The sequence below is a fragment of the Suillus clintonianus genome (assembly GCF_016758775.1).
Source record: "Suillus clintonianus strain FC179 chromosome Unknown DEU56scaffold_23, whole genome shotgun sequence".
Taxonomy (NCBI): domain Eukaryota; kingdom Fungi; phylum Basidiomycota; class Agaricomycetes; order Boletales; family Suillaceae; genus Suillus; species Suillus clintonianus.
Genome location: NW_024539247.1, coordinates 49,180 through 75,041, shown reverse-complemented (window position 1 = coordinate 75,041; position 25,862 = coordinate 49,180). Strand labels below are relative to the sequence as shown.

General features: G+C 49.2%; 11 protein-coding genes across 11 annotated transcripts; 6 read left to right on the top strand and 5 right to left on the bottom strand.

The window, feature by feature from the left end:
- Positions 1-1,786: 1,786 nt before the first annotated feature.
- Positions 1,787-2,422, bottom strand: DEU56DRAFT_754696 (ribosomal S13/S15 N-terminal domain-containing protein; the record flags this gene model as incomplete). Its single annotated transcript, XM_041349840.1, has 3 exons — positions 1,787-2,007; positions 2,130-2,330; positions 2,389-2,422. 3 exons carry the CDS (start codon positions 2,420-2,422, stop codon positions 1,787-1,789), a joined length of 456 nt encoding a protein of 151 aa, XP_041210110.1.
- Positions 2,423-2,775: 353 nt separating this feature from the next.
- On the top strand, positions 2,776-3,761 carry DEU56DRAFT_911054 (ribosomal protein S6e-domain-containing protein; the record flags this gene model as incomplete). The annotated part of the gene is made up of 6 exons (XM_041357248.1): positions 2,776-2,794; positions 2,848-2,899; positions 2,953-3,408; positions 3,464-3,574; positions 3,630-3,698; positions 3,752-3,761. The coding sequence occupies 6 exons, from the start codon at positions 2,776-2,778 to the stop codon at positions 3,759-3,761; spliced, it is 717 nt and encodes a 238-aa protein (XP_041210109.1).
- Positions 3,762-4,669: 908 nt separating this feature from the next.
- DEU56DRAFT_259814 (NADP-dependent oxidoreductase domain-containing protein) lies at positions 4,670-6,359 on the bottom strand. Its single transcript, XM_041345337.1, has 9 exons — positions 6,249-6,359; positions 6,036-6,194; positions 5,762-5,976; positions 5,618-5,708; positions 5,318-5,553; positions 5,079-5,265; positions 4,849-5,016; positions 4,759-4,798; positions 4,670-4,710 (listed from the first exon to the last, which is right to left on the bottom strand). The coding sequence occupies exons 2-9, from the start codon at positions 6,088-6,090 to the stop codon at positions 4,707-4,709; spliced, it is 996 nt and encodes a 331-aa protein (XP_041210108.1). The 5' UTR covers positions 6,091-6,194; positions 6,249-6,359; the 3' UTR covers positions 4,670-4,706.
- A 3,223-nt stretch (positions 6,360-9,582) lies between these two features.
- Positions 9,583-10,008, top strand: DEU56DRAFT_733794 (uncharacterized protein; the record flags this gene model as incomplete). The annotated part of the gene is made up of 2 exons (XM_041348350.1): positions 9,583-9,754; positions 9,824-10,008. Coding segments are annotated over 2 exons (357 nt in total), but the record flags the coding sequence as incomplete, so codon positions are not given.
- Positions 10,009-10,279: 271 nt separating this feature from the next.
- DEU56DRAFT_259654 (uncharacterized protein) lies at positions 10,280-12,188 on the bottom strand. The gene is made up of 5 exons (XM_041345336.1): positions 11,892-12,188; positions 11,474-11,842; positions 11,113-11,427; positions 10,733-11,064; positions 10,280-10,674 (listed from the first exon to the last, which is right to left on the bottom strand). Coding segments are annotated over exons 1-5 (1,272 nt in total). The 5' UTR covers positions 12,147-12,188; the 3' UTR covers positions 10,280-10,673.
- Positions 12,189-14,434: 2,246 nt separating this feature from the next.
- Positions 14,435-17,869, top strand: DEU56DRAFT_939653 (uncharacterized protein; the record flags this gene model as incomplete). The annotated part of the gene is made up of 10 exons (XM_041358874.1): positions 14,435-14,624; positions 14,674-15,188; positions 15,240-15,441; positions 15,491-15,719; positions 15,770-15,902; positions 15,956-16,131; positions 16,191-16,287; positions 16,345-16,807; positions 16,862-17,035; positions 17,085-17,869. The coding sequence occupies 10 exons, from the start codon at positions 14,435-14,437 to the stop codon at positions 17,744-17,746; spliced, it is 2,841 nt and encodes a 946-aa protein (XP_041210105.1). The 3' UTR covers positions 17,747-17,869.
- An 832-nt stretch (positions 17,870-18,701) lies between these two features.
- On the top strand, positions 18,702-20,371 carry DEU56DRAFT_259516 (isoprenoid synthase domain-containing protein). The gene is made up of 4 exons (XM_041345335.1): positions 18,702-19,006; positions 19,062-19,547; positions 19,601-19,752; positions 19,810-20,371. Exons 1-4 carry the CDS (start codon positions 18,959-18,961, stop codon positions 20,081-20,083), a joined length of 960 nt encoding a protein of 319 aa, XP_041210104.1. The 5' UTR covers positions 18,702-18,958; the 3' UTR covers positions 20,084-20,371.
- DEU56DRAFT_793672 (uncharacterized protein) lies at positions 20,286-20,950 on the bottom strand. The gene has a single exon (XM_041352779.1). The coding sequence runs from the start codon at positions 20,891-20,893 to the stop codon at positions 20,660-20,662; it is 234 nt and encodes a 77-aa protein (XP_041210103.1). The 5' UTR covers positions 20,894-20,950; the 3' UTR covers positions 20,286-20,659.
- A 430-nt stretch (positions 20,951-21,380) lies between these two features.
- DEU56DRAFT_793671 (uncharacterized protein) lies at positions 21,381-22,223 on the top strand. Its single transcript, XM_041352778.1, has 3 exons — positions 21,381-21,430; positions 21,665-21,770; positions 21,852-22,223. The coding sequence occupies exons 2-3, from the start codon at positions 21,734-21,736 to the stop codon at positions 22,034-22,036; spliced, it is 222 nt and encodes a 73-aa protein (XP_041210102.1). The 5' UTR covers positions 21,381-21,430; positions 21,665-21,733; the 3' UTR covers positions 22,037-22,223.
- Positions 22,042-23,902, bottom strand: DEU56DRAFT_259434 (PIG-U-domain-containing protein). Its single transcript, XM_041345334.1, has 9 exons — positions 23,719-23,902; positions 23,602-23,666; positions 23,381-23,550; positions 23,232-23,332; positions 22,917-23,178; positions 22,766-22,865; positions 22,670-22,713; positions 22,484-22,608; positions 22,042-22,424 (listed from the first exon to the last, which is right to left on the bottom strand). The coding sequence occupies exons 1-9, from the start codon at positions 23,855-23,857 to the stop codon at positions 22,153-22,155; spliced, it is 1,278 nt and encodes a 425-aa protein (XP_041210101.1). The 5' UTR covers positions 23,858-23,902; the 3' UTR covers positions 22,042-22,152.
- Positions 23,903-24,514: 612 nt separating this feature from the next.
- DEU56DRAFT_259413 (uncharacterized protein) lies at positions 24,515-25,816 on the top strand. Its single transcript, XM_041345333.1, has 4 exons — positions 24,515-24,648; positions 24,702-24,788; positions 24,849-24,908; positions 24,965-25,816. Exons 1-4 carry the CDS (start codon positions 24,594-24,596, stop codon positions 25,558-25,560), a joined length of 798 nt encoding a protein of 265 aa, XP_041210100.1. The 5' UTR covers positions 24,515-24,593; the 3' UTR covers positions 25,561-25,816.
- Positions 25,817-25,862: the final 46 nt, after the last annotated feature.

Sequence of the window (25,862 nt, the reverse complement as noted above, 5' to 3'; positions counted from 1 at the left end):
GCATTCAAGGCCACAATCGATAACTGGAACCCCGAGAATGCAGATAAGAGCCACAGAGAACCACAATTCACGATTCACAGAAGGTTCACACCGTGGTCATCATTTTTTTTCCGAAGGCGCCCACAAACGCCCACATGCATCATGATTCTCAAGATTTGGGGCTAGAGAAGGCGAGTTTGCCATCACTACCGATCGTGCGTCAAGTCTCGACGTGGTAATAGTATATCCAGCGGGCATAATTGCAACCGTGTTCTGTTGTTCAGCGTTCAATACCACTGACACGGGAGTCACATTTGCAGATCGTCTCTATCACTAACATGATGGTACCCTTGCCCATAACGCCACTGTGATTTCTCTAACGGGCAGAATCAGGACTTCAGTAAATCAAATATCAATTCTTGTATCTTGATCCGACGAGGCCATCCGAATTATTGCTGTCCTTCGTCTTGGGCATGGTTGGCTAAATCAACACCCATGAAAATTTTTGGTGGTCCGCCGCAGCGTTGTTGGAACATTCCAACCCGTTCTGTGACCCTTGCGAAGGCTAGTGGGCCCAATAGCTTGTCTGGACTCCACAGCATTGCCATCAGACTTCGATGTCGCCACTGGTAGTGCTGCTATGATTTCTCCATCAAGCATAATCGCAACTTCAAGTGAGTCGGAAATGATCATTCTTATATCTATTGTATAACACCACGGGCCTCACATTATTGCTGTTGTTCGTCATTGACGTGCATGAGTAGCGAGAACAACCATGGCCGATTGTTTGGCGTTCCGCTGTAGTGCCTGAACGAGGAACAAATTCTTGTAACAAAATCCTACTTGTTCTTGCGAAGGAATGGCGTGCTGCTTCGCGAAACGGCCTGTTCAGCCTCCGCACCAGATTCTGATGTCGTTACCCTTTCCGCCACTCGCTTTCTCCGACGAACATAATCGTATTGTGACTCGACCTATTCATAAGCAACAGACATTCACCCCAATTATGGCTGTTCTTCTTCTTTGACATGCATGGCTAAATGAATATCCAAGCAAGAATAGGGTCATGATTTTTTGGCAGTCCGCAGGGTCTGAAACTCATCATTGCAGGAAAATTCCTTTCGTTCGGAGACCATAATCATTATCATCATTCATCAGACTTCGATGTCGCCGCCCACGCCGCCACTGTGGTTTCTCCAACAAGCATAATCGCGCGAACCTGAGTGGGTCAATTGCGTTTGCGTATAATGCGATATTATCCTCACAAATATTCACCGGTGCAGCTTGGGAGTTGTATTTGATATGAAAGTGAAGTGCAAATTCGTCGGGGATGATCGATGATGGGCCAATTTGAATTTGATCCTACATCTGTGGAACGTTTATAATACGACTGCTTGTCCGTGAGGGGAGTCAGGTACATTATTGCGTTCTCCTATCGTGTTTTAGATGTAAGTGAGAGTGTACACGCATACCATGTTTTCTGTAGTGCCGTCGACGATCATATTGAAGGTGGCTGAGGCCCGAGGTTGGCCCGAGGACTCTCAGCAGCGAGGATTAGGACGAGCCCCGGCCGTATTATCAGACAATATTATTCATGTAATGTTGCAGGTCACACGGATTATGAAAAATAGCTAGCCAGCAATCAGAACGACTTTAACTTTGAGATTAAAATCTCCATCACGAGCCCGGAGATTTTGCGCATAGTTCTGCATAAGCCTAAGTTTTTTCGCATGATATCAGTCTAGGGACTGTACGCTAGTATACGGATATGATCTGCCCCAACAGCTACCCGGCCGAGCCCAACCACCGCTCACGCAATCAAAGTGGAAGCAGTAGCAGAGTCATACTTGAATGTAGGAGGGATCTGCTGCTTTGTCTTGTAGTAGCGAGCAAGACGGTGAATACGAGACTCGATCAAGATAAGACGGAACTTGGAGTCCTTGTCTTTGCGGTTGACTTCAAGGTGCTTGCGCACGGCCACCGCCTTTTTGACGAGGTGCCAAAGGTCCTCTGGGATGGACGGTGCCAATCCTATCCCCAAACAAAAGGCATGTACAAAAACAAAATGCAGTAGCAGAAGTGCACGGCAACGAGGCAGATAGCAGTTCAATGCGTAAGTGTTTGACGGAGTGGCTTGTTAATGAAGCACGCACCGTGAGATTTGAGGATACGGAGGATCTTGTTACCGGTGACGAAGCGCACTTGGGGGATACCATGCGAGTCACGGAGGGTAACACCGATCTGAGAGGGAGTGAGACCCTTGCGAGCCAATTTCATGATGTGCTCGACGACTTCATCGGGCGTAGTTTTGAGCCACGAAGGAGGGGCGCGCTTGTAAGGAAGGGCAGAGGACGCTGATGAAGATAATCAGGTTAGGTCCCGTGTATCAAATGAGGCTGTTTCGCCACGCACAAATGCCCTTGCCGGGAGCGTGCATACGACCCATGATGAATCTGAACCATCTTGTCAGCTGTGAACATATAACTTTGCGGAACGCTCACAGTTTTTGTTGGTGAGGTTGTCTTGAGGAATGTCGTTGGACGCGTTCGACGAAAGGTGATGTGACGCGTGACAAGTTGATGTGTGGCTTAGCAACTGTACAGTAGCAAACCTTATTTTCCACCTCAGCCACAAGCCGGAATGTGCCATTGTTGAACACAAGGCGCAGGCTAACCGCAAGATCAAGACTCCTCCTCGTCGCTGCAGCCCACGGTGACAAGGCCTTTTCTCGTTTTGTAAGGTGAGCTCGCAACGTCGATATCGATTCCAAGCTCTTATTGACCATTCTATGCGGGCAGTATGAAGATCAATATTGCCAGTGCGTTCAATGTCCACTATATTCAATACAATCTAAACTCACCTTCGATCCAGACCCCGCCACTGGGGCTCAAAAGACCGTTAACATCGAAGAGGAGAGGAGATTGTACGATTGGCGTTACTCTTCCTTTGAAAACTGACCAAACTACTTCAAACTAGCCGTATTTTCTTCGACAAGAAGATCTCGCAAGAGGTTGAGGCAGACATCCTTGGAGACGAATGGAAGGGTTACATTTTCCGTATCACCGGTGGTAACGACAAGCAGGGTTTCCCTATGATGCAGGGCGTCCTACTCCCCAACCGTGTCAGACTTCTCTTGACCGACAACCACACCTGCTACCGTGCCAGCCGCTCAGGCGAGAGGAAGCGTAAATCCGTCCGTGGTTGCATTGTCGGCCCTGACATTGCTGTCCTCTCTGTCGTCATCGTTAAACAGGGCGACAACGATATCCCTGGGCTCACCGACACCGTTCTGCCCAAGCGACTTGGTCCTAAAAGGGCAACGAAGATCAGAAGGTTCTTCAACTTGTCGAAGGAGGATGATGTCAGGAAGTACGTTGTGAGGCGTGAGGTGAAGAGCTCGAAGAAGGAGAACGCCAAACCTTACACCAAGGCGTTAGTATACCGTCACCTTGCTTTTTTTTTGCGCTTATGTTTCATCTCTGTCCAGACCCAAAATCCAAAGACTGGTCACTCCTATCCGTCTCCAACGCCGTCGTCACCTCCGTTCTCTCAACCGTCGCCGGATTGACCGCCAGAAGGAGCAGAAGGCAGAATACGAGTAAGTGATGACAGTCTGCATGAAAGCCGTTCCGCCGTATTAACCAGACGCTTAGTGCCCTTATGCAAAAGCGTGTCGCTGAGAAGAAGGCCAAGGTCGCAGCCATCAAAGCCTCGCACCACAAGTATGTCTTGGAAGATTATCCTGCAAGATCCTGAGCTCATGTCATTCATTTAGGACTGCCTAAAATAATCCCCGCACATCGTTTCACACTTCATCCCATGCTATAAGCTTCTTATGGTACCTCATGTCACGCCATGCTTTGACGCTATACTATCTGCATTAAAGCCAATCGCTGATATGCCATTATCAAGTGAATATTGACGTGCTCCAAGGTTTGGGTTACTCTTGAAGCCCTCTGCTTCCTGCGATGTACCGCTGAGCTTCCCAATGTGTGTTTGATTGTTGTGCCATTTCGATTTACAGACTAGGTTGCCTTACTCGATCGACTCTTGCCAATAAGACGCCATGGGTCTAATTTCTCATTTGACGGACGCTCGCCCTGCTTGCTTGCCCTAAGTCGCGTGACAAGGACCTTGACTTGTGTTTTGAAGCAAACACGGACGGAGTCAAAGTAACGGATCGATTATGTAGCTCTGGATCGCGATTCCGGGGTTGCAGATTGCTTACCATTGTCAGGTTCCACGAGAAAGTTCACCGGTCCTGCATCACGTCTACTATCACTTACTTTTCTGCGCTGCTGTCGCTATGAGAAGTGAAATCTGATCTCTGCAGGGCTCTTTCTGTTTGTCATGGAAAGAGTTCCATTCATTAATGCATGACCACGTGCGGCGTTGTATTGTATATCCGCTAAGTATTACCTTTGCGCAGGCAAACCTAGTTCACGCCAGTAAGCTCAAACAGGTTCAGATCTACTGGTGATGCTCAGCTTTGCTCAAAAATAAGGAAAAATTCAGTACTCAAGTACCATGTGCAGCGCGAGTCATGTCGTCAGTCACCTGCCGGGGGCAAATCCTGACTTCTGAGTTGTGTTACCTCATTGTCCCTCGCGTCCCCCCAGTGCGTCGGCCAGTAGAGTCTGTAACAATTATCCTATGAAGTACATAAAACTCTACTTGCGCGAACAGCTCTTATGTCTGCTATCTCAGATGCTACAATTTTGCCCTACAATTTAACTATAAGTGTCAATTCTATTCACCAACAAATCCGAGCCCGTCGCTTACTTGGTTGGAGCGGGCCAGTTGTCAAAACCGAGATCAATACCTGGATGGTACATGTCAGTAACATCATTTACTGCAATTACCAATGCTCACCCCAATGAGGTGAGAAGAAACGCTTCTGCTTGCCACTCGCAGCAATACCGTCAAGGACATTTAAGTCATCTGGCGTCAGAACCTTATATGCTTCTAGCGCACCGGTCAAGTTGGACTCGATACGGGATGGCGTCATTGATTTTGGAAGAACAATCACATCCTTTGTCACTGCATTCAGACCCATCAACTACCATTTTCTTGTATAGGATGAACGGCAAGCGTGAACGCACGCAGGTAACCCAGAAGTACATCGGATGTGCTCTTGAGACCACGCTTCTTCGCAATCTCAGTGGCAGTCTCGTCGGTCAGCAGTGGAGCGTTGGTCGAACCAAGGGGCGAGTATGCTTGTGGAACGATTTTCTTCGATTTCAAGTAATCGAGAAGCTTCAACTGCGGATTGTACAGGTGGAGCTCGAGCTATAAATTTCCACTGGTCAGTTTCGAATGGGTGTCGTTCCGTCGAACATGCCTGATTGACGACCGGAATGATCTCAGCTGTGGGCAAAATCTTCTCGAGAATCATCTGGGAGAAGTTTGACACGCCGATTGCCTTGACTTTACCCTTCTTTACCATAGCCTCCATAGCTTTCCAGGTGTCTCTGATGTCCCAGGATTCATCAATGTCAATGGCTCCGTTCGCGCGCATCGGCTTGATAGGGTGATTCCCGTTCGGGTTCAGAGCAACCGGCCAGTGGATGAGGTAAACTGATAATCGAGACAGTTCGTGTCAGTCAAACCAACCTTGTACTTAGATAAATGCAGGTCCTACGGTCAACATATGTCGTTCCTAGGTTTGCAAGCGTCTGGTCGAGGCATTCCTCGACACGTCTATGGTATGTACCCCAAACCTTGCTGGTGAGCTACCAAATACAGAATGAAATGGGGTGAGCGATACATGTTATGTTATACGTACAAACACCTCCTCCCGCGGAACACCCGATGCACGCAGACCCTCGCCGACTTCCTTTTCGTTGCCATATAACCTTCCGTGTGATGCGCTCGTCAAAATCATTTCACAATCAACCAACGCTTCGTACCAAGCACAATCAATGTGTCTATAGCCCGCTTTCAGCGCATGTTCGACGGCGCGGACGCCTTCGCTGGCATTGGGTTTCGGTTGCCATGTTCCTGGGCCAGTACTAGTAAGTCCCGCATCTAATCTTCAACCAACATGTTTGGGAGCTCACCGAACCCGACAGCAGGTATGGTCTGCCCATTGTTAAGGGCAATGAGATGAGACATGGGTAGCTAGAGACGTTGAAGCTAACACCATGGTACAAGTTATCTTCTGAATGATCGTGAGATTTCGTGCCAGCGACTGAGGGTCCTGGGAACTTCAGACGCAGCTGCCGACACAAATCATTCAGAAAAAAAATACAACGGTCCTCCATCACACTCACCGCATTGGCGATTACTGGAACAATACGTTGAAGCATGAACTTTCGAACAACGGGCGCGATGCTCCCTCTGCCGCAACACCTGGACCATACCGAATCGCTTGAACACCCAAGTTGCTACCTGGAACCTCAGGGAACGAATAATACTATGATCATTCGATCACGACCATTGGCCGCATATCTCCTTGGGCACTATAGATAAGGATCAATATCCACCCTTCCGCCAAACCAAGTAAGTAGGTGCACAACCCAGATAACGGGTTGAAGTTCACCAAGAGAATCACTGATTACCTAGAATGTACGAATTCTCTCCGAATCGGCCCGATAGCTGGGACTGTCTGCGTCCTACGACACGAGAAAGTGATACTTAATCCCAGCTTTGCGAGGCAGGCTGAGAAGTTGTGCTCGAGAGTAATGTCCGCGCCAGAATGCACGTACGAGGTCGTAAAGAGGCCCACATTTGCTATAACCCAAAACTTTCCAGTCTACACCCAAAACACTGCGCGGTCTCTACGAATCACGAGTCACCACTCCTCCTGCTCCTGCTCCCCATATTCCTCTCCCATTCATCCTCCCACTACCTCGAGCGACGAGTTTCCATCATCCATTTTCATCTTTGGCAGGCACCGGCTAACGGACCTCTTCTGAAGGATTTTCTTAGGTACCTATGGCGTAAAGGGTTTAGAGAATCGATCCTTTATGGGCCCCCGAGGCTCCGTATGCCTGCTGCATCCTATTGTCACTACAACCATCTCTGTTTCCTGGGATAGGGTCAGGTTGTTTCTATTGGCCCTTGATTTCGTCCATACTAATACGTGGAGCGGTGAGTGATGAGTAAGGGACGTGCCTGACTAAATAACTTTGCTTCCCTCCCTAGGATCTCTAGGGTTCACGTGAGTACTAGGGCCTGTCACCCTAACTCGAGATCTTGGTTTTGACTCAGCCGAGCAGCCTTCAAGGCGCCCGCTATTTTTTGAGCACCATTGTATGAATAACAGTGACACCGGCTATTAGTTACACTGGCATGTGGAACAACTCAGAGAAGTCTGAACCTCTGAGCCCTTCTCCTGTCAGGGCAATCGGGAATTCGAATTTGCCCGCAGGGTCCGTCGGACTCCGTCCGGCTCATTCAAGTGCCATGTCACCATTATTTTGTATGTGGAGGGATACTATAGTTATAATACACTGCATCAACAAGACCGCGCGAATAGCTCAGTTATAGCCTGCACAGACTTGGCCCGGTCGATGCCCTTGTGAGTCGTGACTGTGAACTTGTAATAGGAATCTTGATAGTACAACCCATCTAGGGCTGAGTCCATTCAGGCGAGCACAGAAATGCAGCACCTTGGGCTCTTGAAGCGCACATATCACTGGAGCATCACTTGCTCGGTAGCTGGGAAGGCGTGATCGAGGTTTTGACAAGTCCCGGGCTTCAGGGTCAAAGTCAAAGAGCTGTCGCAGGAGTGCACATGTCGAGGACGCGAGTATGGATAGCGTAGTAGCAAAGACATGTGTCGGGGGAGTTCAGAAGCGAGCGCATGGTCGTCACGGCCCAAGGTAGTGTTCGATAGACGATGAGAAAACTGGCAGTACAAGGACAAGTGATACTTTCTCGAAAGTTCAGGTGCAGCTGTGCGGATGCTGCAGAAGCTATGATTCAAGTCAAGCCAGGACATCGCTAATGTCATCGACGTGTTCGAGATAACGACAAGCCGTAAAACGAGCTCGAGCTCATTGGATGGCGCGAGATGTTGCAACGTTGAGAACTAAGTTGTGCACAGAAGGACTCGGACAGAGCCGGCCTCTGTTCTCCGCGGATATGTCAGTCACGTGCTTGTTATCGCAGCAGTGTTTGACAGCGAACGACTGTCCAGACGTCCATTCATGACTGTGACAGTCCATATCAAAACTTTGATTCATCAAACGGGTTCAAAACCTCCAGAAGTTCAAGGGTACTTGGCTGAATAATTAAGGCAAGTTAAGACCAAAATAACGGCAGGTACAATGTTGGTCACTTCGCCTGGTCAAGTACAAGACAGGTTTTTTGTTCAGGTCTATGTTGTCGGTACTGACATGGGTTTTGTCTAATTTTCACTCAAATATTTACACAGGCAAATCTCTGCTATCTGATCGTTAAAATGGTATGTTTGCCGTGATGTTTTGTAAGTCATGCTAAATTCGTCCTCTCTAGCTATCCACCGTGACATTGGGGGGGCCGCATGCTGTCTATGCTGTCATGGCTAAATGTGCTAGCCTCAGGTACTACCACCTTCCAAAATGAGCGAATCATGTTGTTCGAAGCAACCATTCATCCATCCCGGTGGCAATAAGGTCTATAAATCTACCTACTGCCAAACATATACAGTAACATACTGACAATGATTCACTTCTTCGCTAATTACAACATATATAATACCCCCTCACCACAATGCCTCGGGCGTCCTAAGTCTCCATACATCATCACCTTCTCCCCCATGTTTTATACAACTCGCCCCCCCTGGGAGTGCCAGTATGTTACCCCTAATCCAATCTCGCCTCCAGCTTTGCACAATGCTCGCTACGACGGGTGGCCCCGCCCCCCAATACAACTTCCCCATGTTACCGATGCCCCCTCGCGTCATCCCTATGAGGTTACCGCTGCCCGTACCCGTAGTTGCAACTCTAGTTCCATTCAGGCTCTCTATGCTCACTTGTTACTAGAACTTCATCCCTACGTAAATCACCCCAGCACAAAGGCCGCCAATGCGGGGTCGCAAGGTGGTTTCCTTTTTCTAGGAATATACTTTTCACAACTAAATATGTTTTGTCAGCATCAGCTAATATGAGGGGTCCTGTTGACTCTCAACATCGCAACGTCAACAATTCATGGACATGGAGCGGTGTGTTCTCTGTCACCTCACCGTTGGGTCAGCTCATTGTACGATCTGACTTGGCTGATGAAGGTGACACTCGCGCTCAATCTCACCGTGGCGCTTCTGAGATGCGTGTCACAACTCGGCATGATGCAGAGAATGCATGGCTCATGTGTACGCGTCCGCCTTCATTTCCTAACCTCCAAGACGTTCAATTGTATATTTTTCAAGATGGCCGTTCCGCACGCCAAACAACGACATTAAACGTTAACGACACCAAGAAGGGTGCGGCTCAGACGCAACTTGTCATTTTGGATTAATCCTTATGCCTCCCACCAGCCTCCCTTCATCCGTTTCTCGCGCCACAATCCGTGCCATGAATATACGACTTACGCCACGCGCTTACCTCTCTCCGTTTTCCGTCATCATCTCCATTTACAAGCTGCGGGTGCGAGTTCCTCCGCGTCCCACTTACGCCAGAAAGGCCCATGCACATACGGCTCATCAGCCCGGAATTTCCCTGGACGTTTAACATCGGGCCCAGTGCCAAAGAAGAGGGTGTGACATGTTTTGACGTTCTCGCTGCGCTGCACGTTGCATTACAGTGCCCGCTCACGGACACAGAGTGGGGCACCGCTAGTGACGATAAACGTGCGAGTCTTATCAAAGCACGCGATCGGCGCCTTTGTATTGGACCTGCATTCCTCGGGAGCTCGAATTATGCAGCACGCACTAGCCTTGCACCTGGTGCCAATGTGCCACAAGAGCCGCTGCTGCTCCGTGTCGACTGGCTTGGATCCCGCGTAGCATTTCTGGGACTTGTCAAGGATGACGCGTTTGCGAGGAGTAGGCTCATTCCGGGCGGTGGGCAGCCGCCTGAGACGTGGGTAGTGAAGTTCCGGAGATTATGACACCGAAGGTCCAGAGAATATGTACAAATATCTTATTACTAGTTATTGATTATCAGAGTCGTTCTCGGTGGTGGAAGTGGCGTAAGCTTTGGGCATTGTGCTGTCTAGATAGCTCGGGACATCAGCAAAATCCCGGATGTCTTCACACGCCTTTTTTGGCTTTTTCAACGGTCTCAAGTGAAAAAAAGAGCGAGGGCACCACAAGACGCGCCAAGGCCACGCGTCTTCTTGTAGCGGCTTAATCACACTTGAATCCACTTATTACGCACGATGTAAGGCACAAAAACTCGACACAAGTCCATTGCAAGTCACTGTAAAATGTGTGATAAAACCACCAAAAAGGGTGCGAAAGGGAACATAAGCGGAAAATGGGTGATAGGGACAGAATCGTGAACAACATTAAAGGGGATCTAAGAAGCATTAGGAGACAATCAAGAGCAGCTGAAAGAGTGACAAAGGCGTGGAAATATGATAAAAGACCAGTGAAGAAGAGCAAACCGAGTGACGAAGGCATGGAAACACGATAAAACACGTTAAAAGACGAGTGAGGAAGAGCAAAACGAATGAGCGGTTCCAAACGGTGAAAATTGCAAGCGCAAAGCACAAAATAATATATCCAAATGTCCTAACGAGGAGACATCGACCAGAGGCGTGAGGCTCGCATATCTGCAGGTAGTAGTGCAAACATTATTAAAACCCGGGGATTGTGAGAGCTGCAACTTACCAAATGTCTGCGCGATCGTCATCCTCGTCGGACATGTCATTGCCAGTGTATTTCTCGAAACCAGGCTTTTTCAGAACCTTCCACGCCATCGAGACGGTGAGCTCTGTTGCCGCCGTGCCCTTCTTTTTCGCCCCGCATACAAATGCAGCAGTCTTGGAGCTCCATTTAGCAACTGAGAATGCGTGTTCGGAAGTCGTCTCCTTTCCAGTAGCTCTGTTGAAGGTCTTGGGTGTCTTGAGGCGAGCTTTCCGCACATTGATCGGCAGCCCCAAGTTCTCCTCGCTGTCAAGAGTGACAGTGCTATCAGAGAGAAGAGTGAAAGCACGTTCGAGCTGCGGGCATAAAATTAGTAAGCAACAATCAACACAAGATTGACTGACCGAGACCGCACACAAGCCCAGGGCCCCAATGAAACCATTTTTAACCAAGCTGTCAGTGCGGAGAACAGGAACGTCAGCGTGTCCCAAGATTTTAGCGAGATGCGCAGTAGCAAGAAGCTCTTGGACAAATGGAGAATGGAAAGTCTCATCCTTGTCAATCTTTTCAGGGTTAGGGTATAAAAATGCATATTTGTGGAGGAGGAGAGTCGAAAGTTCCCTTGGCGCTGAATCTTGATTGGCGACACAGAAATTAACCGCGAGGGCAAGTGCTGTAGACCCGAAGTTGCTGCGCCATTCGCCAATACGTTGTGTGACCTACAATATATTAGTAGCTTCTCCCAAATAAAACGACAACACTGACAACACCAAAAACGGACCCTGATATGGTAAGATTGTAGCAAATATCCCCGTAGACGACCTTGAAAATTTCTTTGCATGCATCAAGCAGCTTAATGTCAGCAATAGTCCAGAGTTCCTCTTGTGCGCCAAGCCACAGCAAGATCGTCGGTATGAATACTCGAGCCCATTTTCCGTCTTCATGACAGCCTGGTGGGAGGTCCGTGTTCAAATAAGACGAACGCGCCTTCAACAACGGCTCCACCCAGGTGCCAGGTGGCACAGTAGATGCCCCTTCGGATTTGATATTCCCTTCGAGTTTGATGTTCTTCTCGTGTTTTGCCTTCTTCGATGGAGGAGCTGGAGCCTCGCGAGCAGTGGTGGTCACAGAAGTCTGATACTGAAGTCAGTGGTAGCAAAATGAAATGAAGTGAGGGATATACCGAGGCTGTAGTGCGTGCAGCCTTACCGTTCAAACCTGGCTCTGGCTTGATATATGTGTCCAATTCATCGTCCGGGCCGTCGACCTCCATAATGTCGTCATCCGTTAGAAACTCTGAAATCTCACTGTCGGAGAACTCCAAGACCTCATCCAGCTGCTTCCTCTTTGTGCCAGATACAACTCGAGGTTGTGTGGAAGGTGGTGGCATCAAGTGACGGCCATTCTTCAGGCCAGGTTGAGTACTGGGTGGTGGCATCAAGTTGCGATCCCTCTTCAGACCAGGTTGAGTGCTCGGTGGTGGTACGAGGTCAAGATCTGCACCAGACAAGATACTGACGGTAGACTAGATCCAAGCTTAAGTCAGTAGCGCAAACTTGAAAATCATAATGAAAATACACTCACCGCCGGCCGTTTACCCTGACTCTTTGTCATTGACGCCGCCGCCTCCCGTTCATAGGACTCATCCAAATCTTCATCTCCAAATGCTCCAACAAGGCATTCAGGATCATCCGCTTTGCTGGTAGGAGGGGGAGGTGCATGACTATAGGAACTGACTGAGGTCCTCTTCGACAGCTCAGATTTTGAAAAAATAGAAGGCGGTGGTTGAGTGGCGGTTGTAAGTGACTCATGCTGGGAACTTGCACCAGATTTCTGGGGCCCGACTTGCGACCTCCAGTTTAGGATACGACCACCTAGAGTTGGACCTAGACCAGGTTCTGTTCTGGACACCCAGAAATTCAGAAAATATAGCGTAGATTCAGTAAGCATCAACATGATAGTGCAAGGAAAACACGCACCGTAAGGAGTTGCCTTTCTCGTTGTTTGCACATGCATCGTTATCGATCAGGTTGTTATCGTCTGCATCAATATTTTCCCGAACGTTTGAGATAGCCACCTTCAGAGAGCGTTTCTTGGACTTCCGCTTCATACTATCTGGGGCCTCAAGATCATCGCCATCCAGCAATGCGTCTTCCTCAAAAATCTGATCCTTCAAGCTCGACACCCCACCAGGACCTGATGCGCCTGTATCCTGAGCATAACGATGACCTGCCATGGAAAAAGGTTCAGCTGATTGATCAGTAGCTGCCCTGCGACCCTTTGGTACCGGTCGCGGTTTAACTGCCTTGGGCTTTTTAGCCTGGGCTTGGGCCTGGGTACTTTCCATCTGGACTTGCAGTTCTGCCAGCCTGGTGAGCCCTGCTAGGGCGTCTGCTTCCTTTTCTGCCTCGGCCGCTTTCAAGCGGGCATCATCTGCCTGTTTTTGTGCTTTCGTGCGTCGTTTCGGTTGTGCGTCTAGAACGATCTGACCCGGATGGACGGTAGCATTTTGAGCACGTGTGCGAGGAGGAGGCATGTCAAGCTGTGACCCGGCAAAAATGAGGATAGGAAGCACTGATTGAGCAGTGTGGGTGAGCGGTAGAGAGGAAGACGACCACACGAATTGAATGCAACTTGAAATTTGTAAGTGGCTGACTTTTAGCACCCTTTTGTAACCCTTGGCGCTAAGCGCTTATTCAAACCTTGAATCTTAGTCCTCAAACCTCTCTCAGCGCGGTTTCAATCGGCCAGCGTGTTCGCCTCTCTCCCAACGCCAGCAATCCGCTACGGAGATCCTCTTCCCAACGCCAAGAATCCACTACGGAAATCCTCCTGCCCAACCCCCAGAATCCACTACGGAAATCCTCCCGCTGAACGCCCAAGAATCCACTACGGAGGACCTCCCCTCAACACTAAGAATCTACTACGGAAATCCTCCCGCCCAATTCTGGCAACTATCAGTTCAAGACACTACGATTAAAGTAGGTTTCGATATGAATCACACTTGTAACAGCTTTTCTCACAATGGGTGCAGGAATACTTCATCAAAGCTTACGGTCAGAAACTTAGTCAAACACCAAGAATCTACTGCAGAAATCCTCCCTCCCAACGCCAGGAATTCACTACATAGATCCTCCCTCCCAACGCCAGGAATTCACTACGGAAACCCTCCCTCCCAGCGCCAGGAATTCGCTACGGAAATCCTCCCTCCCAACGCCAGGAATTCACTACGTAAATCCTCCCTACCAACGCCAGGAATTCACTACAGAGATCCTCCCTCCCAACGCCAGGAATTCACTACATAGATCCTCCCTCCCAACGCCAGGAATTCACTACGGAAATCCTCTCAACGCCAGGAATTCACTACGGCAATCCTACCAACGCCAGGAATTCACTACATAGATCCTCCCTCCCAACGCCAGGAATTCACTACGGAAATCCTCCTCCAACGCCAGGAATTCACTACGGCAATCCTACCAACGCCAGGAATTCACTACGGCAACCCTTCCACTCAACGGCCAAGAATCCACTCGACATGCCCAATATCATCCCTCGCACTCAGATTCACCGCAGGGATTTCAGCGCCTTGCAACTTCCATGTGGACATGCAGGATGCAACCGGTTTTTCAAGACGGGCGGTGGGCGCACGAAACACATACTATCTGCCCATCCCATGATATCTTCCCCGCCGCCAGAGCATCAAGAAATGGACATTGAATGTCCCAGATGAAGAACTCGAAGGCCCTGACAATGGTCCAGGATATTCCCCCCCCGCCCGATGATGAAGGGGGTGTTTTTGGGCACGGCCATGATCACGGCGCTGATGCATTGAGGTCTTCCCCCCCACCTGATGTTGATACAGAGTTTTTTGGCCGTGGGAACCATTTCTTTCGGAATTATCATACTCAACTCAATGGTTTGCTGTCACGTTCCTCAATAAATTCAGTTTCTGACATCGCTTTCAGGCCGTCCATGTGATGAACATGGTCATTTTCTCGAGGACGACGCGCCGCCACCACCTTGTGAACCTCAATCTCCCAACGACTGGACCCCATTCCGTAACCGCACTGAATTCGAAACTGCGGATTTATTCTACGTCCAGAACCCAACACCTGCCCGTAAAATTGATGCGCACCTTGCATTATGGGCATCAACACTACTCAAACATGGTGATGTGCCACCCTTTGCAGACCATCGAGATCTCTACGAAACGATCGACTCAATACCATTGGGAGAGGTGAAGTGGGAAAGTTTCGCGTGCTCGTATTCAGGCGAGAAGCCTGAGGGTGATTACCCGCCCTGGATGGATAGCACCTTTGATGTGTGGTATCGAGATCCACGTCAAGTGGTTCACAACATGCTTGCAAACCCCGAATTCGCACATGAGATGGACTTTCGGCCGTATCGAGAGTATTCGACTGAAGGAGAGGAGCGCCAGTATAGAGATTTTATGTCTGCTAACTGGGCGTGGGATCAAGCGGTATGTACATGTCAGTTGCGAAGACTCCGGGGAACTAATGTGATGTACTAGGATGAAATTTCTAAGGATCCAGATACGATTGGCGCAACCTTTGTTCCCATCATCCTCGGAAGCGACAAAACAACCGTTTCTGTTGGTACGGGTAACAACGAGTATTACCCGCTCTATCTGTCCATCGGGAACGTCCACAACAACGTCCGGCGTGCACACCGGAACGCAGTCTCCGTCATCGGCTTTCTTGCAATGCCAAAGAGTGAGTGACATAACTTCCTGTCCTATACAACTTGCTGACAATACAATAGCTACGAAGGAGCATGCGAAACACGCAAGCTTTCGCAAATTCCGCCGTCAACTATTCCATTCTTCGCTTTCGAAGATTCTCGAACGACTTCGGCCTGGAATGAAAGTACCCGAGGTTGCGAAGTTTGGCGATGGGCATTTCCGTCGCGTGGTCTACGGGCTCGGGCCATATATTGCTGACTACGAAGAACAGGTTCTGCTGGCGTGTATGGTGCGTTTCTGGTGTGCACGGTAATTGATTGTTTTTCGACTCTAGACGTTCCTGACTCACGACGCTCAAGATGCATGGCACCGAGTGACGATCTTGATGCAGCTGGCGCACACGCTCGATGTCAAGGGTACATAGAAGAACTTGTTCAGGTGGGGACATATTTGGAGCTGTGGGACGAGTTCGGGGTTGTGGCGGATCTCGTTGTATGTTTTCATATCTATATACTTAATTGTTCTCACTACAATTTTACCTGCAGCCGTTCACAAACGATTTTCCCCGCGCCGATATTTGCCAATTGATTGCACCAGACCTCTTACATCAGATCATCAAAGGGACGTTCAAAGACCACCTCGTGGAGTGGGTTCATAAATATTTGCTACATATGCATGGAACACGCGAGGCACAACGAATATTGGACGATATTGATCATAGGTAAGTGTCCTGCCTTCGTGTGCCAACTCTAAGGACTCATTCTGGCTTTATCGTACTAGAATCGCCGCTGTTGCTTCCTTCGCTGGCCTCCGTCGTTTTCCGCAAGGACGTGGCTTCAAACAGTGGACCGGCGATGATTCAAAAGCGCTTATGAAGGTAAGTGTCCCGTTATGTTTAACAATTCCCTTGCTTAACGAGGTCTTTACACACCAGGTTTATATAGCAGCCATCGAGGGACATGTCCCCGTGGACATCGTGCGCACTTTCCGTGCATTTCTTGAATTTTGTTACATCGTACGACGGAATACCATTACGGAGCGCACGCTAGAGCAAGTTCGAGACGCCGTTTCCAGCTTCCATAAGTATCGTGACATTTTTCTGACGAGTGGCACCATACCCACATTCTCGCTACCACGACAACACGCCATCGCTCATTACGTGGAACTCATCCAGCTCTTTGGCGCTCCAAATGGACTCTGCTCATCTATTACAGAGAATAAGCATATCAAGGCTGTTAAAGGTCCATGGCGACGATCAAACAAATTCAACGCGCTCGGTCAAATGCTCGTCACCAATCAACGACTCGATAAACTGGCTGCCGCACGAGTCGATTTTACCAGCCGTGGGATGTTGAATGGGACTTGCCTTTCAGCAGCCCTCGAAGCCCTTCAAGTTTGTAAGTTCGGATCATATCTTCAGCTGCTTGAAAGCTAATGTTGATTCCTGCAAGTGCAACAAGATGAACCGAGGGACCCCACACTTCCTGCCACCGAAGATGCAGTTGACGACGCTCACGACGGAAACCTCGGCGTGTCTGTTCCCGAAGATGGCATTGACGGAGTAGACCATGGCCCGACAATTCTGCAAGCACACACACGATTGGCGCAAACAATTCGCAAGTATAGTATTTCGTTGTCTTTGAATCCAGACGTCTGATTTGATTTCGCACACAGAGACAAAACGTGCACGCAATGTATTGGCTCTCGCTGAAGAGCTGAATATTCCCCGTCTGCCTGAGATGATCCGCCGCTTTCTCTTCCAGCAGACACGCCCAGATGACCCGCGAGATGCATCCGAAATTCCCGTTGCGGGATGCCCTCGATACGAGGGCAAAATATCAGTTTTCAACTCTGCATGCTCACGGTTCTATGCCCCGAGCGACTTAAGTGGGATCGGTGGCATGCGGATTGAGCATATTCGTGCTTGCCCCATGTGGCGGAACGAGGCCCCTCGTTATGACTGCGTTTTCGTTAACGTTGGGTCAGAAGACGTGGGCATCCGAGGACTTGAAGTCGCGAGGATTCGTGCCTTCTTCTCGTTCAATTACGGAGGAACGACATACCCGTGCGCCGTTTTGCGCTGGTTCGATATCATTGGAGACTCGCCCGACGAAGATACGGGCATGTGGATGGTGCGTCCAGCCTGCGGTGCTAACAATGCAGCTATCTACAATATCATACACGTGGATACAATCTACCGTGCAGCTCACCTTATTCCTGTCTACGGCAGACGTTTTCTTCACCGCGATATTACCCTACACAATTCATACGACAAATTTCGGACTTTCTACGTGAATAAATATGCTGATCATCACTCTTTTGAGCTCGCATCATAGTCATTTTCATCAGTTTTACACATTGTATCCAATTAACTACGTTTTCAAGCCTTGATTGTTTTTTTTCCTCTTGTGTGACTTGAACGGCTTGAACCAAGTAAGTCTTTGGCCGCCTTGTCACACCTTTGTGCACATTTGCAAAGTTGCGTGAAAACTCAAGCGTAAAAAAGCCGCTGGAAGTCGAAAAAGGGATCCTGGGTTTTGCTGATGGACCTATCGGTTACGTCTATTCGTGACGCTACGTCTGTGACAAGTGACACATAGGCTCGTGATGCCCCGTGACCTGATGTGACTGATCACACAGGTCGCTGTGACTTATTAATGTGGTGTTTTTGTAGCCCTCGCAAGCTCGACACTCTCATCCCTTGCCGAACCTTTGGTTTGATACCTTCGTTAGAAACCCACGAATTATCCCTGCAATGAAATTACCTTACTCTATCTACCATATCCTCCATAGTATGAGAAACACACCGCAAATTGACCCAGGTATGAGCGAGAATGACGTGCTCGCTGTTGCGCACAGCGAGCACGAAGGGCGTCAGGAACGGACGTCGCTACCCGGCGGCATCTTTACGTTACCACACACTACTGGGCAAAAATACTGCGCATATATATCGAACAATTATTGAGTCAAGCCCCGACGGCTCACTAGCTATATCCGGTACAACTTAGAGGTGCGGAGGGCCCGAGAGGGCCCGGTCTATCACTACTTATTATTACAGCACTTACGTTGGAGTCACAGATGGTTTCAGAAATCTGTGGAGGAATACGCAGTAGCGACCGATTGACAGGTACCATGCACTACCTCCCAGATGCAGCTCGGCTGTTCGGCTAACTCAGGATTTGGATGTGGTATTTTTCTGTTAATCCTTGGGGGAAGTCAACCATTAATTGGTAGATATTGGTGCCAAGTCTCGTAGCGTCATGGATAAGCGACCGATCTTAGTATTTGACCCAGGCCTATGAAAGTCATTTACCTTACCCTCCTATTATCTTTTCAATCAACTAAATCATTTCCAGGATTCACTCATTTCCCTTTCTTTCCCTTACCAACCTGTGGTTGTCGCGTCCCTCTGAGTCTTAGCTTCTCGCAGACGTAGCGACGAATTAGGAACGAAGTTACACACAAGTGCTGAGGGTATAGGTGTTAGTACACATACACGGCCTTGATTCCATATCCTACCGAAATCCCGTGCTGGTCAGCCATTTGCGATGTCAATCACAGAAGCAAGCCTTTCCACATCTGCCGCCGACTGTGACGTACGTCCATTCATTTTGACATCCTTCTACCTTCCCATTTCAATCCCGAACATAGGTCTTAGCTGGCATCCGTCATGCTATTGCCGATTTTCTTCAGCATTGCGGCTTGCAATATACGCCCACCACGATCGATGAAGAGCTGTACAACAAATGCTGCCAGGATGCCATAAATCGTGGTTTTCCGATGTCGGATGAGGATTATTCTCTCCGACCGTACATGGTCATTGGTGTGACCATGTCGTCCATTGCTTATGGCCACCTCACCAATCCTGCCACCAGGATGTGGCTCTGCCACTTCACAGCTGCTGGCATCTGTGTAGATGATACTATGAAGAGGCAACAAGACATGGAGAATTTGTACCGTTTCAACGAACGATTTGCAACCTGCCAGCCACAGGGCGATGCAGTCCTGAATACGTGGGATGAGATATTGCGGGAGACCCCTCGTCATTTCTCCCCATTGGTGTCTGGTTTTATTACCACATCCACGCTCGACTTCATCTCCGGGCTCCTGCTTGAATATGAGACACAGGGTATGAAGGTATGTTGCTGTATGGAATGATGGGTGCTTGAATGACCTCTTCACGTCTGTAGATCTCGAGAGATGCTCCAATGTACCCCGAGTATACTAGGCTCCTATCCGGCTTGGCGCATGGGTTTGCCTATTTTGTTTTCCCTCCGACGGTCCCACTTCTGGATTACGTTCAATGTATACCAGACTTGATGTTTTTCTTAAACCACGCTAAGTAAATGCGATAACGATTTCTTCTATCCTTCTAGACTTTCTAATTTGTTCCATTCAGTGATATACTGTCATACTACAAGGAGGAAATAGAAGGGGACAGCACAAACTATGTGTCGCTCTTAGCAGCCTCCCGCGGTCTCACGAAACACGAGGCACTGTGTCGACTTATTGAGAAAACCGTGCTAGCGCACCATAATATCGTCAAATGCCTGAAACCGCATCCTGAGGCCTATGAGGCCTACGCCAGTGTTTGCCATGGATATATCAAGTTCCATACCGCCTTGAAAAGGTATATGGTAAAGGAGATTATGGCGGAGAAGTCCTTGCTGTAATTTTGCGTTGATCTATGTCGATGGATTTGTTACGATTAGAATTTATTTTCCATATATACTAAAGTTATTCCATTAGTAAAATACCCATATTGTCGTAGCTGCTATCCACCATGACATTGGAGGGCCGCATGCTGTCTATGCTGTCATGTCAAATGTGCTGGCCTCAGGTACCACCACCTTCATAAATGAGCGAATAATGTTATCTAGGCAACCGTTCATCCATCCCGGTGGCAATATGACTCGCACGTTTATCGTCACTAGCGGTGCCCCATTCTGTGTCCGTGAGTGGGCACTGTAATGCAGCGTGCAGTGCAGCGAGAACGTCAAAACATGTCACACCTTCTTCTCCGGCACTGGGGCCGATGTTAAACGCCCAGGGAAATTACGGGCTGATGAGTCATATGTGCATAGGCCTTTCTAGCGTAGCTGTGACGCTGAGAGACTCGCACCAGCAGCTCGTAAACGGAAATGATGATGGAAAACTGAGAGTAGGTAAGTGCATAACGCAAGTCGTATATCAATGGCACGGATGGTGGCGCGAGAAACGGATGAGGGGGCTGGGAGGAGGCATAATAATTAATTCAAAATAAGAAGTTGCGTCTGAACCGTACCCTTTTGGGTGCCGTTAACACCTAATGCCATTGTTTGGCGTACACATGAGCCATGCATTCTCTGCACCATGCCGAGTTGTGGTAAGCATCTCAGAAGCGCCCTGGTGAGATTGAGCGCGAGCGCCACATTTATCAGCCAAGTCAGATCGTAGAATGACCTGTCCCAACGGCGACAGAGAATCCACCGCTCCATGTCCATGGATTGGGGATGTTTTGGCGTTGAGAATCATCAGAACCCGTTATATCAGTGGATGCTAACAAGAACAGATTAAGCTTGAAAGTAGAACATTAAAAAAGGAAATCACCTTGCACCCCCGTGCAAGTTGCAACTACCGGTATGGGCAGTGGTAACCTCATAGGGGTGACGCAAGGGGGCATCGATAACATGGGGAAGTTCTATGGGGGGGCGGGGCCATCCTTCGTAGCGATCATTGTGCAAAGATGGAGGCGAGATTGGATTAGGGGTAACATACTGGCACTGCCAGGGGGGACGAGCTGTATCAAACATGGGGAGAAGTGTTGACGTCCGAACGATCCGACACGAGGAAAACCGAAGGATCCGAGATAGAAAAGGAGGGCCGAGCCCAAGCCAAAATGAGCGCAGACGAGCGACGTGTTGATGTCGGCTCGTGCGCTGCAATATGTTAGAGAATGATACGTGAAATTTTCGTTACTATACTACTCACCTTAAAACCAGCAGCCCTAGCGTAGTTACATCTCAGTTCTTGACGAGAAACTGAGATGTAAGTTAGCGTTCGTCCTCGCGTTCGAACTATCGTACTGACGAGATCGTAGCGTACCTTTTGTTATAGGTAGAGAGATCGTTAATAGAGTTCTTGACGAGAAACTGAGATGTAAGTTAGCGTTCGTCCTCGCGTTCGAACTATCGTACTGACGAGATCGTAGCGTACCTTTTGTTATAGGTAGAGAGATCGTTAATAGAGTTCTTGACGAGAAACTGAGATCGTACCTTTTGTTATAGAGCGTGCCCGCTCCCTACGACATCTCACTATTCTCCAGAAGAAGGTGATGATGATGTATGGAGACTTGGGATGCTAGATGCATTGCGGCCAGTTCTTATATACGTTGTAATTAGCGAAGAAGGAAGTGAATCATTGTTAGTATGTTACTGTATGTTTGCAGCACGCACTACTAGCCTTGCACCTGGCGCCAATGTACCGCATCGCTGCAGCAAGAGCCGCTGCTACTCCGTGTCGACCGGCTTGGATCCCGTGTTACATTTCTGGGGCTTGTCAAGGATGATGCATTTGCGAGGAGTAGACTCATTCCGGGCGGTGGGCAGCCACCTGAGACGTGGGTGGTGACATTTCAGAGATTATGACTCCGAAGGTCCAAAGAAAATTTACAAATACCTTATTACTAGTTATATCTCGTCCATTCAAATTATGCACGCAAAACGGTAATGATGCACACCAGCCTCGAATAATTGCTCACTCCTCACTGTTGTACCACCTCCCACCACACCTCTTTCACCTTGTTACCATCTACCTTCTCCTCAGCCCCCACTTTAGCATCCCCCACAGCAATCCTCATCCCCGCCCAACACGCATCTACAAGCCCCGCGCCACCCGCCATCCCCATAACAAGACTCGCAGCATAGTAAAAATTCGCGTTCCCACGGCCCTCGCTTACCCAGAGTACATGTTGAAGCGGAAGGAGAAGCGCGGCGTGCAAGTGGAGGAGTGTAGTGATGATGGGGTATCGGAGGTCTGTGTGAGAGAGTATGGGGTGAGCGGTAGGGCGAGTGTAGTAGGGAAAGGTGACTTACAGCCGTGTACTTCAGGGAAGAGAGATATCATGCTTAAGAACAAACCTGGGTCTGCGAGAGTGAGGTATGCTTTGAACGTCCCCAAGACGCCTATGAGGAGGAATGCGGCGTAGAGGGGGTCGTGTCTACAAGTGGGTGTATCAGAGCCCACCTGAATAAGCACGTATAATACCCAGATTCTCTTACTGGAATTTTATGCAAATCGGTAATATATATATGACAAGGTGAACCTGACTATGTAGTTAGATGGCAAATGTTCGCGCGAGGAGGACGAGAACGCACAGAGAAGACCATGAGGAAGAATGGTCTGAAGTGATCGAACATCTCAGTGAAGAAGTACCACCAAAGACCGGGGTTAGGCGTAAGGTCTGGCAGTGTGAGGCTGGGATGGTGTGTTTATGGACCATCTGCCAGACATTGGAAGTCGACTTACCTCGCGCCCCATGATGCACTGACCCAATTCCAGCCTCCGCCCGCCATGGTACATGCTGCGCCTACAAGGACGAGCCAGTATAGTGTGAACTCACCAAAGAGGAACGGTATACGCTTCAGGCTGCCATGGAACGGGCGAGGCGAAGCAAGGTGAGATGTGGGAGAGGTGACGAGAACCATAAGAATTGGTAGAAGGAGAAGGATAGAGGAGGGGGCGAGATGAACTGCGAATGCGATAGCGAGGAGAGCGGAAGATGGTTTACCTGGAATTGAGGAATGCGTGTGAGCCAACTTGGATGGAGGCGTTGAGATGTACCTTCAGATGCGAACATGAGAGCAAGGAGGGTGAACGTATTTTCGAATGTGGATGTTGATAACGCAAGCGATGGAAAGAGAAGGTAGGGATTCAGCAAGTAGCTGTGCGGTGTGTTAGGTGCGTACTTGAAGTATGATGATGGAACGCACACGCTTACGACGAGGTTCTCTGCATTGAACCTCGTGCCCTTGTGAGGCAAAAAACCCTGGCGTGCACGCCATATGCGGAGAAGCGCCCATGCTCCCACTGCATCAGATACAGCCCATACTATTGGGAATGGAGGTACGATGGTTGAAAATAAGGAGAGTAGGAGAGGTGACTATGAGACAACTGGTCAGCCCATGACATGTGGCCCACTGGAGTGACGTACATGGTGAAAAGCTCCTCCCATGTATGGGTCGATATTATTGTCGAGGAGCCAAAGACCTTCGTTCACTGCCACGGATTAGCGGTGCAATCACTTGGTTAGCAGTACGTTGGCACATACAGCGAAGGTAGGAGGTCAGTGGAGAGCTGAGTTGGTGGTCATGTTTGAGGAGATGTTGACCTGGAAGTGGTAGAACGGCGAGCAGAAGGCGAAGACATACCAAGACTGGAAACGCTGGCGGTGTGTTTGTCACGGTCATCTTGAACTTCAAGAATTTTGCCGCCGTGATGACTATATAAAGAAGGTATGTCATTTAAGCGATCCTTCAGTGGCAGTGGCAGTGCTTTGCCTGGCAATGATAGGACCCACATTCGCTGGGTTTTGCAGGCAGGTCTTTTATTGCTAGAAGTGATGATCAGTCACGTCTTCTACAGCATGGAGGGCCAACTTGATCCAACCCTGTGGTTCGATTGGACGTTGCGCCCAATATTTGCGCCCACAAATAAAATATGGATAGCGCTTTGCCATCCTATTATCCGATGGTATATAATCCCCTCATCATAGCGATGCCTTCTCGAGCATCCCAAGTCATCTTACATCAACACCACCTCCCCCATGTGTTATTTCACTCGTCCATCGTGGAATACCCCTGATCCCAACTCCTCGCCTCCAGCTTTGCACAATGCTCGATACGACGGGTGGCCCAGTCCTCTAATACAGCTTCCACGCGTCTCTTCGCCTTCATTCAAGAAGCCTGCTGAACGGCACGTTGCATTTGCAATCGATGCCTCCTCTAACCGTCGCCCCCGTGACGGTAATGCCACTCATGCCCGTAAGGAGCTATCTTGTCCTGCTTGTGGCTCTCTGTCTCAGCCGTTATTAGAACATCGCCCTATTGATCCCAAATGTGACGCTCACCCACGTGCAACTTCTGGGGTGCAAGGTATTTACCCTTTCCTTTGTTCTACGTCAAGCTCATTGGTTGTGTAGATATTATGTGTCCCGTTGAGTTCCGATGCCGCGACGTTTCTAATCCATGCATGTTCAACGGCAAGTTCCTATTATCAAATATGGTTATCATACAATTTGACTCTATGATAAAGGTGGCACTCGCCAGAATCCATCTCTCCAAGGCGCTTTTGAGATGCGCACCGCAGTTCGACATGACAAAGAGAACGCAGCGATCAAACGTAAGCACCCCCGTTCGTTTAGTTACAACTGCCAAGATGTTCAATTGCCCACTTTCCTAGATGATCCTGCACCACGAACAAAGAATTCAATCCCACTGATCAACAAGGACACAGAAATCGGTATGGCTCAGACGCACACTTGTAATCCTGGTTGATCCTGATGGGCCTCCCCCTAGCATACCTTCTTGCGGCGGCACCATGCGTGCCACTGGTATACGATCTGCGATACCCACCCACCTCTCTCCAATTTTCACCATCATCTCCGTACGCAGGACGAGGATACGAGCTCCTTCAGATACCACTCACGCCAGCACGGTCCAAACAAATACGGCTGATCAGTCAAGACTTCCCCTGGGCATTCGACATCGAATCCGGTGCCGGGAAACAGGGCATAATGTGTCTTGAAGTCCTCAGAGCGTTACACGCTGCATTACAGCACCCACTCTCAGATACGGAGTGGGGCGCCGCTGTGGAGGATAAACACGCAAGTCTCATCAGAGCGCGCGATCGTCGGCTAACTATGGATCCTGCTTCGCGCGGGAGCTTGAATTCGAAGGCATCCCCTACTGCCAAGCCTAGAGTGAGATTCGCAGTTGATGCGGATATGAAGCTTGAGCGACGAGAGCCGGTGATACTCCGTGTGGACTGGCTTGGGACCCGTGTTGCGTTTGGGGGGCTCGTCAAGGATGAAGCGTTTGCGAGGAGGAGACTCATTCCGGGTGCGAGGGAGCCACCTGAGACGTGGGTTGTGAAGTTCCAAAGATTAGTGTAATATGTAATCATGTTCGGACGAAACGCACAGACCTTATATGTATTGGTTGTTTATCGAGATTTTGGGACATACGTTGGCATTCGCGTCACAGGGGCTATTGCTCTTTAAAGGGCAAGTACATTTTTTGGGCCAAGGCTAGACTCGTAATCTTCTCAAGTACCACTTAGAACAGATCTACTCCCTCACTCACTCCAGCACACCAACGAACTGTGACCCCGCCGCAGAGATATATAACCCATACCTATTCCTGCCTTCCGGGACAGCCACACATCAGCCTATAACCCCCGGCCGACTGAACATGG